Here is a 14,673-nt window from a genome sequence, read left to right on the forward strand (position 1 = left end):
TATTATTGCCTTGGGAAACTTGATCATAACTTTATGTCTTCATTTGCTATTTGAAATAATTTGGTAATTTACCCTATACCTGCAGCATTACAATTTCTAGATTTATATGAAAGTATCTTAATTCAAACTGTACATCCTTTTCAAACTATTATTAGAATGCAACTGAAATCTGGAAAATTTCAAGCACAAGAATTAGTCTGTGCGCTAAAAGGAAAGGTTGTTTTTCTACCATTAGATTAAAATATATATGTGTATATAAATATATATATTTTTTTTTTGTTTTTTTTTTTTGTTTTTTGAAACCGTTTATTACAATCTCGAATATATACAGGTATGGGCCTACAACCTTCCGGCCGGCCGCTAAAGTGACAGCAATTAGTGACATATATACAATAAGGCACTTGGCGTTACAGAGACGCTAGCAGGAGGTATCAACAACGTGGGCCACATGACACTGAACCCACAATACGGTTTCGTTTTATACAACACTAACAACATAAAACCACACCCGCAAGGCAACCCGAGAACAAGAGTGACAACATATGCTCCTCAAATGGGGGGACCCCAACCCTACACTAAAATCGAAGGAGGGGAAGGGAAATAGGTCCGGGACTGGGAAAACACTGTGCCCGGGATTGGGGGAGGGGGTCATCTAGGGGGACGGAGCTGGTGAAGCGGGAGGCAACAATGGCGGCTCGCAAATACCCCCGCGGTAGGCGTTCCAGGGGCCCCACACCTTCAGCCACGCCCCAGGCTTACCCCGCGCCACATACACCACTTTCTCTCGGAACATGCACCAATCCATGTGTTCTTTCCAGGCCGACACTGCCGGGGGCCTTTGGGATCCCCACAGTTGAGCGATGTCACGTTTAGCGATCATATAACCCAGCGTCACCCATCGCGTCTGTGGAACCGAGTAGTCGGTTGGTTCCCACACATTCAGCAGGCATCTCCTTGCTTCAGGCACCAGCACGACATGCGTAACCGCTCGCAGGACCTCATGCACACCACGCCAGAATCGCTCCACCCTCGGACATTCCCACAGAATATGTAAAAAAGTCGCCAATGCACCGCACCCACGCCTACACAGTCCATCCTCGGCATAGCCCATACGCAGAAGCCCTGGCCCCGTCATGTACACCCGGTGAAGTATCTTAAGCTGGACGAAGCGAAGGCGAGCCGGGATGGCCACCTCCTTCGGGGAGGCCACCGCGGAAATCCAGTCCTCGTCGTCCAGCTCCAACCCATCGGCAACCCAAGCCTCGCGGAGCCCAGTCAGTAAGCCCGAGCGGTCATTAATCAACTTCTTGTAGATGAGGGAGATCGTGCTGTCCGGAACGTGGCCATCTAGCACTCTATCCTCCAATGGGGAGGACTCCGGGATGGCGGCCACGTCTGGGAAGACTGAACCCAGAGCGTGACGGACCTGCAGGTATCGAAAGTATTCACTGCCCTGCAGCTGAAACTCCGCCTGCAGTGTCTCAAATGTTTTGAATCCTCCCCTCGTCCAGAGGTCCCCCACTGTACTAATGCCTATCGTGTCCCACCTATCGAAGCCCTTCGAGGTCCATAGGGAGCCCAACCTCTCAGACGCATACAACGGTGACGCCCGGGTCAAACGGTCCTTCCATCCCATAGCTGCATTGGCCGCGTGCCATACTCGCACCATGACACGCGTGGGTCCCGTAAGGCGGGAATCGGGCACGCTAGTGTAGAGCGCTCGATTATAATCGCCACCGGGCAGGAGCATCTTGTCCATTTCAAATGCCGGATTTAAGGCGGGCCCGTAAAGGCCATGATTAATTGCAGCTAATTGGGAGGCCCAGTAATACCGCTTAATATCCGGGAGGGCAATCCCTCCGTCATACCACGGGAGCGTCAACTTTGCCAGGGCTATACGCGGCCTCCCGTCCCAGAACAGGCGGCGCTGCAAACTCTCCACCTCACGGAAGTAGCGCGCCGGGACCAGATCCATCGAGTTCTGGAGAGCATACAAAAAGCGCGGCAAGGACATCATCTTGAACAATGCCGCCCGGCCGAGCGGTGAAAGCGGCAAGCGCCGCCAGCGCGCGACGTCCTCCTTCAAACGCTGGAGGGGGGGAAGCAAATTCCGCTCGTAGCGGGCCACCGGGTCCAGCGTAATATAGACGCCCAGGTAACGAAACCCCTGCGAGGCAATCTGGATCGAGCAGCCCCGCGGGAGAACAGGAGCCTCCCCGGAAAGCACATAGATACAGGATTTAGCCCAGTTGATGACAAGACCTGAGTTACGGCCGAAGGAGCGCAGAACATCGACCAGGACTATCAGTGATTTACGCGGGGAGGCTAAGTACAACAGGATGTCGTCGGCATAGAGGGACACGCGGTCCTCATACTCAGGGGTCCAACGGAGACCACGGATAGAAGGGTGCCACCGCAGCCACTCAGCCAGGGGTTCCAAAGCCAGTGCAAACAGGAGCGGCGACAGGGGGCAACCCTGTCGCGTGCCCCGTCCCAGCACGAATGGGGCCGAGACTCGACCATTCACCGCCACCTGCGCCAATGGGTCAGAGTACAACAATTTGACCCAGCTGATGAATCCCGGGCCAAATCCAAATTTCGCCAACATCGCCCAGATGTACGGCCACTCGAGCGTGTCAAACGCCATGGTGGCGTCCAAGGACGCCAAGATGGCCGGCTCCCGCACGAATGGAACACGCGCGAGCACCCCGTGCAAGCGCCGCAAGTTAAGAGCCGTGTTGCGATGGGGAATGAAGCCGGACTGGTCTTGGTGGACCAGATCGCCCACCACGCCGACCAGCCGATTGGCAAGCACCTTGGCGAGGATTTTAGGCTCCGCATTCAAAAGCGAGATCGGCCGATAGGATGTAACCCGGTCTCGCGGTCTCCCCTCCTTGTGGATAACCATGATGGTAGCTAGACGCTGGTCCGGCGGGAGGGAGCCCCGCGAGTGGGCCGCAAGGAACATCGCACGGAGGTGAGGTGCCAGTACATCCGGTCGCAGCTTATACAATTCGATAGGAAGGCCATTCGGGCCCATGGCCTTGCCCGAGGCGACCGAGCGTATGGCGAGGGCGATTTCATCCGAGGTGGGAGCGGCATCCAACGAATCCCTGTCCTCCACTGAAAGCGAGGGCAGCGCGATGTCCCGCAGCAGGGCACGGGAGTCCTCCTCTGAGCAGGGAGAGACCGGAGAATATACCTCGCGGAAATAATCCGCGAAGCAAGAAACAATGCCTTCCGGCTCAGTAATTCGTACGCCATCCATCCTCTCAATCAGCGGGACCACACGACTAGCTCTCTCCTTCTTATCCAACCACGCAATCAATTTGCCAGCCTTATCACCCACATCATACAGTCGCCCCTGTTGCTCTCTGCTAAGGCCCCTGGCCGCCTCCGTGACGAGGGCCCTATAGGCCGCCTGTTTAAGGTGTAGAACATGCAGCGCCGCGTCAGTCACCCCACTCCCCAGATCGCCCTCCAATTCAGTAATTTCGGCCTCCACCCGGGTCACCTCCTCCCGTGCGCGTCTGCGGGCATGGGAGATAAAGGAGAGGGCCTCCCCTCTGAGAACTGTTTTAAAGGCTTCCCACAGGGAGATAGCCGACGGAACGGACCCCACATTCTCCTCAAAATACCGTTGCAATGATTTAATTAGGTCAGCGCGAATAGTGGGGTCACGCAGGTACCAAGCATTGATTGGGGCTACCCTGCCCTCTCCCCTCGGGAAGACACCCAAGTGCAACAGGAGCGGGGAATGATCTGAAATACCCCGCGCCAGATGGCGCACCTCTCCCACCCTCCCAGCATAGGCCGCAGGGACAAGGACATAATCAAGCCGCGAGAGGCTACCATGGGCACCCGAATGGAAGGTGTACTGCAGCTGGGTGGGATGCTTTAAACGCCAGCAGTCCACCAATCCCAGTGTGTCCAAAAGGCCCGCTAACCACGCCTGTGCCCGGGGGAGGTCCCTAGGGGGATGACGATCCATAGTCCCAGAAGCCACCGCATTGAAGTCCCCCCCAACCACCAGAAGCCCCCCCGGGAGGTCAAGAAGGAGGCGCCCCAGATCTGCAAGGCAGTGTAGCGTCCCCTATCATCATGGCGCACCTCGTCTATTTCTAGCGGGAGCGAGGTCTTGATCATGATGCCCACCCCCCGCGAGCCTGATGTGAAGCCCGAGTGGGCCACCAAGCGAAAGCCACGGCGATTCATGGCACAAAAGGAGTTACCAATAAGGTGTGTCTCTTGCAGAAAGACCACATCAGGCGAAATCCGTTTCAAATACTGCAGGACCACACCCCGCTTGATCCTATCACCCAGTCCGTTAACATTCCAGGACAACAACGTCAAATCCCTACCCCCCATCACATAACGAAGCCATCATTTGTCCCCCCCAGAGCATCTCAAAAACAACAATACAATAACGGGTTTGCCTTGCGGTAGAAACGAACCACACCCCACCCCAACCCACCCAACCCAACAGAACTCCCCCCACCCTGCACCCCTGCATGAGCCCAAACAGCCCCCCCAAAGTGCAGTGTGCCTGTCGCCCCATAGATAAGAAAACTAACTAGTCCCCCAGAGGAGGAGGGAGATCCCCCAAGAGACCCCACACGACCTCCACAGGAGGGGAACTTACCCTAACAGTCAATAGTGACAACAACGCAGTCCAGAGCAAGGCCTACCATTAGTCCCTCAGTCCTGATCCGGCGGGCCCTCCCCACCAACCGCACCCCCCCCACCCCCCCGGTCCCGATCTCCGGGCAAAGTGTCTAGCCAGTCCCCGGCCACTTCGGGTCGATCAAAAAAGTGCGTGTGGCCATCCACCTCCACTCTCAGCTTAGCTGGAAAAAGCATCGCATATTTGAGATTCAGGTCCCTTAGGCGACGTTTAACACCAAGAAAGCTCAGTCTCTGCTTTTGGACTGCCGGAGTGAAGTCAGGATAGAAATTGATGTCCATATTGTCAAGTTTGACCGGCCCTTGTAGCCTGGAAGTCTGTAGGATAGCGTCTCTGTCCCGAAAATTGAAGATCCGGGCGATGAGAGGCCTCGGAGGGGCTCCAACCTTAGGCCTACCCCCGGGGACCCTGTGGGCACGCTCCACCGCAAAGAATTTACTCAGCCCCCGAGGCTGGAGATGGGTGAGAACCAGGTCCTCGACAAATATATCCGCTGCCTCCGCCTCGCGTCCCTCCGGCACCCCGATAATGCGGACGTTGTTCCTCCGGGCCCGACCCTCGGAATCCTCCAGCCGACGATTCATCAGGGCGCTCGCCTGGCCAAGCCTGCGCACCTCCTGTTGGAGGGCCGCTACGTCCGTTGTGAGGCCCGTGGTAGAGTGGGCCAAAGAGTCGACCCGGTCGTTGGTTTTAGACAAATCGGCCCTCACGAGGCCCACGTCCACGAGGACCGAGTCAATCTTCTGCGCCAGAGTGTCGAAGCGCTGGTCCACCGAGGCCTTCATCTCGGCGATGGCACCCATGACGTCTCGGAGGGTCAGGTCCGTGGGCAGAGCGGAAGCATCAGTCGGGCCCGTAGGGGACTTACGCGGCGCCTCTGGGGATCCCTTCTGGAGGGTGTAGCGGTCCATACTGTTGGATTGCTGGGCCGCGCCACGGCGGGTCGATTTTATCTTAGCCCGATCGCCATCTTGTTTCGTGGACATAGGTTCAATCCCCAAGACGAGTCAATCTCCTCAAGAAACGGGGGGCCGACAATCCAGTTCAGGGGGTCCAGGGGGGAGCGACCACCGCTCCGCAGGACGGACCGCAGCTGGCGGACCGGCAGGGCACCCCAGCGAGACCACACCACCGCACACCGCCCCGCAACCCAACCTCGCCTAGCAGCAAGGAGGGCGCAAAAGCGAAAGTGAAAGTGCGGGGTACGCGAGTCACCCAGCCTTGCCCGCCGCTGTTGTTCACTTTGTGTCCGGATCGCCCCACAACTCCAGTACGGGGGGCCGGTGTGGAGAAGGCCGCAAACCTCAATCGATGCTCCTGACGGTGTCCGAGGTCCGATTGAAAAACGGAAAACGGGCGTCACCTCTGCTCGGGCTCACAAATACAGTCCCCTCATCTGGGACAGGATTCTGTCAGGATTTATGCAGGAGGTCGCGGAGGTCCTCGGGAGCCTCGCACCTACGCGGCCATCTTGGTTGCGCGCTAGGCTCCTCCTCCATAAATATATATATTAATATATATATCCAGCACAACATCCTCCGTTTACTGGGGGCCACCGACTCTGCAGGGTGGGCTCAAAGGTTGCAGGAGCGGAGAAGCCTACGTATTCAATGCTTCAAAAATAAAGCCCCACTCCGACTTCTGTGCAAACACAAGACTTTATTCGTCTGAAGCAGCATATATATAACTCAAGTCCTGACCGGTTTCGGCGTCACCACGCCTTGCTCACAGGTGAGTTCAATATTTACCATGTGGTCACGAGGCCATAGGATCAACTACAGCCCCCAGCATGCATCATCGTTGCTTTGTAATCATGAGGCATTGCTTAGTATTCATGTTTTGCCCAAATAGCGTTTTATGAACAATGTCTCAACAACGTACCAAATTGTGATGTGCACGCATTCCTTCTCACAGCAAGTGCACTTTTATGCTGCCTCTGTCCATGATAAGGGTTAGCACTGCAGAGCTTCCAAGAGGAGAAAACTCCCCTATTCCCTTTCTCTCTGATGCGCTACCAATACTTCTGGCAATCCTTCGTTTGGTGCGCGAGAGCGTGTCATGCCCCCTCCATAAAATCCAGCACAACATCCTCCGTTTACTGGGGGCCACCGACTCTGCAGGGTGGGCTCAAAGGTTGCAGGAGCGGAGAAGCCTGCGTATTCAATGCTTTAAAAATAAAGCCCCACTCCGACTTCTGTGCAAACACAAGACTTTATTCGTCTGAAGCAGCATATATATAACTCAAGTCCTGACCGGTTTCGGCGTCACCACGCCTTGCTCACAGGTGAGTTCAATATTTACCATGTGGTCACGAGGCCATAGGATCAACTACAGCCCCCAGCATGCATCATCGTTGCTTTGTAATCACGAGGCATTGCTTAGTATTCATGTTTTGCCCAAATAGCGTTTTATGAACAATGTCTCAACAACGTACCAAATTGTGATGTGCACGCATTCCTTCTCACAGCAAGTGCACTTTTATGCTGCCTCTGTCCATGATAAGGGTTAGCACTGCGGAGCTTCCAAGAGGAGAAAACTCCCCTATTCCCTTTCTCTCTGATGCGCTACCAATACTTCTGGCAATCCTTCGTTTGGTGCGCGAGAGCGTGTCATGCCCCCTCCATAAAATCCAGCACAACATCCTCCGTTTACTGGGGGCCACCGACTCTGCAGGGTGGGCTCAAAGGTTGCAGGAGCGGAGAAGCCTGCGTATTCAATGCTTCAAAAATAAAGCCCCACTCCGACTTCTGTGCAAACACAAGACTTTATTCGTCTGAAGCAGCATATATATAACTCAAGTCCTGACCGGTTTCGGCGTCACCACGCCTTGCTCACAGGTGAGTTCAATATTTACCATGTGGTCACGAGGCCATAGGATCAACTACAGCCCCCAGCATGCATCATCGTTGCTTTGTAATCACGAGGCATTGCTTAGTATTCATGTTTTGCCCAAATAGCGTTTTATGAACAATGTCTCAACAACGTACCAAATTGTGATGTGCACGCATTCCTTCTCACAGCAAGTGCACTTTTATGCTGCCTCTGTCCATGATAAGGGTTAGCACTGCGGAGCTTCCAAGAGGAGAAAACTCCCCTATTCCCTTTCTCTCTGATGCGCTACCAATACTTCTGGCAATCCTTCGTTTGGTGCGCGAGAGCGTGTCATGCCCCCTCCATAAAATCCAGCACAACATCCTCCGTTTACTGGGGGCCACCGACTCTGCAGGGTGGGCTCAAAGGTTGCAGGAGCGGAGAAGCCTGCGTATTCAATGCTTCAAAAATAAAGCACCACTCCGACTTCTGTGCAAACACAAGACTTTATTCGTCTGAAGCAGCATATATATAACTCAAGTCCTGACCGGTTTCGGCGTCACCACGCCTTGCTCACAGGTGAGTTCAATATTTACCATGTGGTCACGAGGCCATAGGATCAACTACAGCCCCCAGCATGCATCATCGTTGCTTTGTAATCACGAGGCATTGCTTAGTATTCATGTTTTGCCCAAATAGCGTTTTATGAACAATGTCTCAACAACGTACCAAATTGTGATGTGCACGCATTCATATATATATATTCACTTAAAAAACCATAGGTTTCACACAGGTTATAGTTAGGTGGACATTTCACTCGTAAAAAACCAATGAAATTCCCCCGTTATAGTTAGTTCAGATAACTATAACTCGTGCGCCCGCAATCCACTGCTCATGACGTCACATATTACATCACTCATGACATGGTCAGTGGCATCACTCATGACATCACTGATGACATCATCCTTGTGATAGAGTGGCAGTCGCGAGAGTTATAGTTATCTGAACTAACTATAACGGGGAATTTCATTGGTTTTTTACGAGTGAAATGTCCACCTAACTATAACCTGTGTGAAACCTATGGTTTTTTAAGTGAATTTGCAAGGTTTTTTAAATGCTAATTCCTAACTATAACGTGTGTGAAACCTATGGTTTTTTAAGTGAATTTGTACGTTTTCTTTAAATGCTAAGTTATGTATTTATTAATATATTTTTTTTTAAGGTTTTTCAACCTTGCGCGCACCGTGCGCGCACCGTGCACTTCGCGCTCCGTGCGCGCACCCCGCGATTTAAAAAAAAAAAATTAAAATGTTTTTTTCACCCTTGGGGGTCCTTCTGTGACCCCCTGACTAAGGCTAGGGGGTCAGAAACTCTCTTCCCTGCCCCCTTTTCACGTTTTCCACCTTTTTTCCACCTTTCCATATCACTGCTACAGACAAAATGGCGGCCGACACTTCCTGATTTCGACCGATTCGAATGTTGACTGACATCAAACAACCAATCAGAATTACGCTCGCGCACGTTAGGGTGCGCGCACGGTGCGCGCATATAGATATGTATATGCTTTTAAATGCAATTTTCTCAGGAAATACTGAACAGATTGACTCCAGATATGCAAAAGGCACTTCCCTGACCTGAGGACTACCCCTTTGCCAAATTTCAAGTAATTCTGTTCAGCCGTTCGGGCTGTACCTTCGACTAAAGGTCCTATGGGAAAATGCATGGGGAAAACGCGTTTGGGACCCCCCTTTTTTCTCGGCCCCCGCTTGACGAATCACCCCGAGACTTTCAGGGTAGGAGATGAGCGGAGCGCCCCATTAGTTTTGAAAATTTCATGAGGATTCGTCAACCGGCGCCAAAGTTATTCAAAATAGAATTTGCAGATTTCCTATGGAAACACGGTCCTAACTATAACTATCTACTGGCGACCGCCAGTAGATAATATATATATATATATATATACATATACATAGATATATACATATATATATGTATACACTGTAGAGTGCAACATAAATTAGAAGAACCTTTACTTGTATTAGTTAATAGAGTTCCAACAAATGATAAAACAATTTGGCAAGAATTAATGAGCATTTCAAAAATACAAGATTCTATTTCATACTTGCTAGAACATAACACACACCACCAGAACTTCAAACTGAATTACTAGATAGCCACTAATGTCCTACTACTTCCAGACGAAAATAATCTAGGGCAGTTTCAGACAATTACTAAGGAACACTCTGAAGGAATATACGAGTACTACATATACACCCCCCTGCATTCTAAAGCTTTAATGGGTGATGCCTTATAACTTCATCAACTTAGAGAGGGTGCAGGAGATCATGTTAGTATTTGGGGGAAAAAACTTTAGAAGCTCAATGTTATCTAGTTTTATTTCCAACAGGAGAAGGAGGGTGACATGATGATCGTCTATTCAAATTTCAGGATCGGAATATCGTTCTACAAGATCAGGTTCCCTTATGACCCATGTTCCTTAAACATCATGCAACTGACCAGACCCTCAGGCCAACCACCAGTGTGCAGGCCGATGACATGAGAAGTGGGGAGGTTAGCTGTCCATGGGGTGTTGGATGCTAGGCCACCCGCCCCCACTTCGCACGGTTGGTTAGTGGCCCATGAGTGGTTGGTGGTTGGCGGATGAGGTCAACCTCTGATGCACACAGCCACATGGCTTGAGCAGTGGAAAGTTGTCTGCCTACAGGGTACTAGGGACAGGTAAGCTGTAGGGGTTGAGTGCTGGTCCTGGTTAGAGGCCAGTCCGGGCAGCCAACCCTACACTGAGCTTGGCAAAAGGCCACGCACAGCAGAGTGTGCAGCGAAGGTCACTCATGTGGGTTGGGCACAGGCGGTAGCTGGAGGCCAGGGCCTTTAGCTAGTCCTCTGCAGTGCGCAGCCAATGGCAGTGTGCAGTGTGGAGGTTGGCCACTTACAGGTTGTTGGGCACAAGTCCTGGCCTCAGCCCAGGCCCTGAAGTCAATCCCCTACTGTGCATTGCCATAGGCTGTGCCCCATCGGGGGTTGGTTGCCTGTGTGGCTTGCTGCCGGTCACCTGCAGGGGGTGGGTACAGGGTGTAGCCAATCGCCCGTTGTGCATGATGCACATACTTAGTCATTTGGATGGGCTGCCTGCTTGTAGTTTGCTGCAGGTTGTCTGCAGAGGGTTAGGCATATGGCCAACTAAGAATATGGTAAATAACACAGAAAATCACTTAAAAGTGCTGTTATAGTTAAGTGTAGTAATAAGATCTTAACATACGATAAAAACTCCTCAGAAAATCAACAGGTTAAAATGATGTCATAGTTAGGTTTTGAACTTGCCAGTTATAGTTTAGTGAAGTAACTATAACTTGCACCAGTAATGCACTTTTTATGACCTCCCATATTACATTACTCAGGAATTGTAAAATGACATCATTGATCACTGATGACATCTCAAATTGAATGTTATTCTCCTCTCTCCCTCACACCATCTCTCCTCTATAACACCCCCTCCCGATACGCCCTATGACAACGGATGGTAGCCTTTGTTATGGCCCACTGCACTTTCTTGTGTTCCTCTCCCCTCTACAGTGGTAGGTATTATAAGCTGGGGCAATGCTGGGAGCTTTTAAAATATGCCAGTATCGGCAAAACCTACAGAGGTATCCAGTCATGGTAGAAGTAAAGAACCCATTGTTTTTCTATACTTTAAAGATGGCTACTGCATTGCAAGTTGCAACATGTGTGTCGCGTAGTCACGTTGCGTCACGCAACAGGGATGCAACAATGTTTTCTTTACTTCCAAAATGGCTGCCTCGTTGTATCATCATGATGTGTAATGCAACATGGCCTCCATCGTAGCAGTGCAGAAAAGAATGCTATCTACACTTTGAAAGTGACTGATGCGTTGTGTAAGACAACAAGACGATACAGCGCATGTTGCATCACGCAACATGACAACTATCTTTAAAGTCTAGAAATAAATTCTATACTTTTAAGATAGCCTCTCACTGCTTTGCCAAAGAAGCTGCATTTTAAAAGCGTCCTGCACTGCCAAATCCAATAATGTCACCTGCACAGAATTGGCAAAGTGAGACTGATTGACTTCGCCAGTGCTTGTTTATGCTGGTGTCACCAAAAGTGTTCCCGGCTCAAAAATAAACCAACAAAGTTTGGCAAAGCAGATCATTATCATAGATTGCAAAGCCCATTTGTGAGACCGACCGATTTTCAAAGTTGCAACATTGTCAGCATTCCAATTAACAATGATTCATAAGTTAAAGGATAAATTATCAGGAGAGCTGGGCGTGTCAATGGATAATCGCAAGAAATATGTGACCCAGAAGCTTATGGGAAATGTTCTTACATTCTCCCTTTCAAATGAGTGAGAGGGAAGTACCAGAAACAGATGACTAGGAAGACGAGACATCCATTTAATCAAGAATATTAACCAAAATGTGGGTGAGCCTGGTCACCAACAGACACAATTTAAGAATAGAACTGATAACATTCATATCTCAGAGTGGGCACAATCACTTAAATGTCTCCAAAATAATTTGATAGAGTTTGTGACTTAATTAGGGACATGATTATTCTTATAGAGGGCCAGATTTGCCAACATTTTTTGCCAGGTTTGCGTCACAAAAGTGATGCGAATTGGGCACAAAATGTTGTGGTAGGATTTGCTTTCCAATGCATATCATGATTTGTGTTGGAAAGTTGCCTAAAGTAACACAAAGCAGTGCTATGTGCTGCCCTTTGCTACTTTGTGTCAAGGAAGTGCACCATGGGTGGTAAAAGGGCATTCCCACAAATCACCCATCGGTTTTGAGGTGAATCCCTATTTACTAAAATTGATAGACAGGGATTTGCGCCCACAAACTATGCCTCTTTGAGGCAGGCGTGACACTGGAGCAACATTTAAAAGTCCCCACATTTTTCAGCATTTCCTTGCAGAGCACACATACAAACCAGGAGAAATACTGATGCATAGTTTTTGTACTGAAAGGTTCTCCTTCCAGTACCAAACCTATGCTTGACTGAACTCACACCTTTGAACTATGGTGCAAGGGTGTGTGTGTTGGAGCAAAGGCAGCCTAAAGTGCGCCATCGTAGGGAAGAAAGAAACAGAACCACATCTTAGATTATATGGCGCTGTTTTTCTTTCACCCTTTGACGAAACATAGCATGTACCGCGTGGCTCCAAAACTTTACATGTGGGTGGGGAGATATAGAAAATGAAAGACCACAGTAGGGGGACAAAATAATACTTATAGCAGTGGTCTTGGTAACTTGACATAACGTGGAAGGGGTAAAGTCCATGTAATTATGGCTCTAAAATAGACTGCTAGCCCAACGTACTTACTGCACACTCAGTAGATTTCAGAATCTGTGTGCCAAGTTTCCATTTGCATGCTGGGCACACAGCTGTTGCTACCTTGGAAGGGGATTAGTTACTTCAGGGAAGCTTGAGATAGCTTGCTTACAGAAGAATGTCTCTAGTGAAACCATAAGTACATTCCCAAGTGGATTAAAACAAACACTCAAGAAGATGAAAACTTCTGCTGATGCTGTAGACACTGGGCCCAGAACATACAAGTGGAAACATCTGTTCCTCAGATAAATACGGTAAGCATTCACACAAGTCCTTGCATTAATAGCTAGATTACATTCACAGTTGATGCTTACCATCTCTGTATGCTAGGAAGTTTCCAACAAACTTGAGATACTCATAGGTAGGAAACTCCTTTGGGTCCAAGCACCCTCTCAGAAGGTGACAGCAAAACTCTAAGCATCTTTCAGCTGCATTGTTTGGGAAAAAAACAGGCATTAGTAGATAGATAGATAGATAGATAGATAGATAGATAGATAGATAGATAGATAGATAGATAGATAGATAGATAGATAGATAGATAGATAGATAGATAGATAGATAGACAGACAGATAGGCAGGGAGTAGACAGGCAGGTAGAAAGATAGGTAGATGGAAAGATATAGTCTGTACTGTACTATAGGTTGAAGGGATGAGTGTCAAAATAAAAGCAAAATATTATTTTGACCTACAAAAATCTTGAATAAAGAATAACAACTACTAAAATATTGTCAAAGTAGCATATGCAAGTAAGTATACATCTACTAATCTTAACTCCACATATATGCCTACCTTGACGATATACTTAGGGCACGCAAATGTGGCATGAAGTATAATAGATCTATACTTAGCCATGCATAGTTACCGTGATGTTATAGTGGTAAATGCTAATATTGAGTTAAAATTTTGGAGGTCGTAATAGAAAAAATTATAATGTAGTAGACACCATTTTCATGGAATGACGTTGTTGAAGTAGGGCTAGATGTGACTGGAAAATAAAGAATTTTCAGAAAGGTTTTCTTTTTGCACAATATTTGTTAGTGTTCTCTATCATGGATTTTGAATTTTGGTGACATTATGCTTTGAGGTGTAATTAATAGTATCACAAGTAGACCACAAATCAGCAAATAGAACACAAAACACCTTGGCCCACATGCCCACGTCAAGGTATAATTTGACAACCATGGAGAAACTAATACAGATGTTCTCGCTATCTGCACAATAAAAGGGCTTTTATGCAGTTTTGCTAAAAAATAGTGCCACTCACATACCAATGCTTTGTAGAGGTGATCACTTTCACTCAGAGCTCAGTTTCGGAAGGATGGCTTAAATAAATCATAAATATACTTCTGTACGTTTCCTCCTACATTTTATGATAAATTTCTGACGTTTTGCAGGATTCACTATGTCTGGATTAAAAATTGTTTTGTAACCTCACTGGAATTTAGGAGCGTAAAGCATTACATTTTAATGGTAATTTCCACATTCGTATTAGTAGAATCAGGATTTCAGAAAATGTACTACAGTAAATTGCACTAATAGCAATGGAAGATTATCCAATCTTGGAATTTGTGGTTATTTGCACACACTTTACAGGAAACGTTTCACTTAGAAATGCATGTAAAACTGTTTCTGTTTCTATTCAAAGCAAGGGCTAGTACCTCTCCAGTGTGGGAAAGGTAATGGAACACTCCCATATTCTAAATGGTGACAGAAAATCAATAAAAGTAAAGAAGTAACTTGCTAATTTACATTTCAGTTATGCAGATTATCCATCTAGTGTAAAATGCACTTCAAAATTTTA

The 14,673-nt window shown here is 48.6% G+C and overlaps 1 protein-coding gene across 2 annotated transcripts in view; it reads right to left on the reverse strand.

The window, feature by feature from the left end:
• The window catches only part of NPAS2 (neuronal PAS domain protein 2), a 491,193-nt gene that overhangs the window by 187,113 nt on the left and 289,407 nt on the right, over window positions 1-14,673 (reverse strand). For both annotated transcript variants that reach the window (XM_085622764.1, XM_085622765.1), the window contains exon 7: window positions 13,187-13,300. In XM_085622764.1, coding sequence (XP_085478890.1) covers window positions 13,187-13,300 — 114 coding nt within the window. The remainder of the gene's footprint in view (window positions 1-13,186; window positions 13,301-14,673) is intronic.

The sequence above is a fragment of the Triturus cristatus genome, chromosome 8 (assembly GCF_964204655.1).
Source record: "Triturus cristatus chromosome 8, aTriCri1.1, whole genome shotgun sequence".
NCBI lineage: Eukaryota > Metazoa > Chordata > Amphibia > Caudata > Salamandridae > Triturus > Triturus cristatus.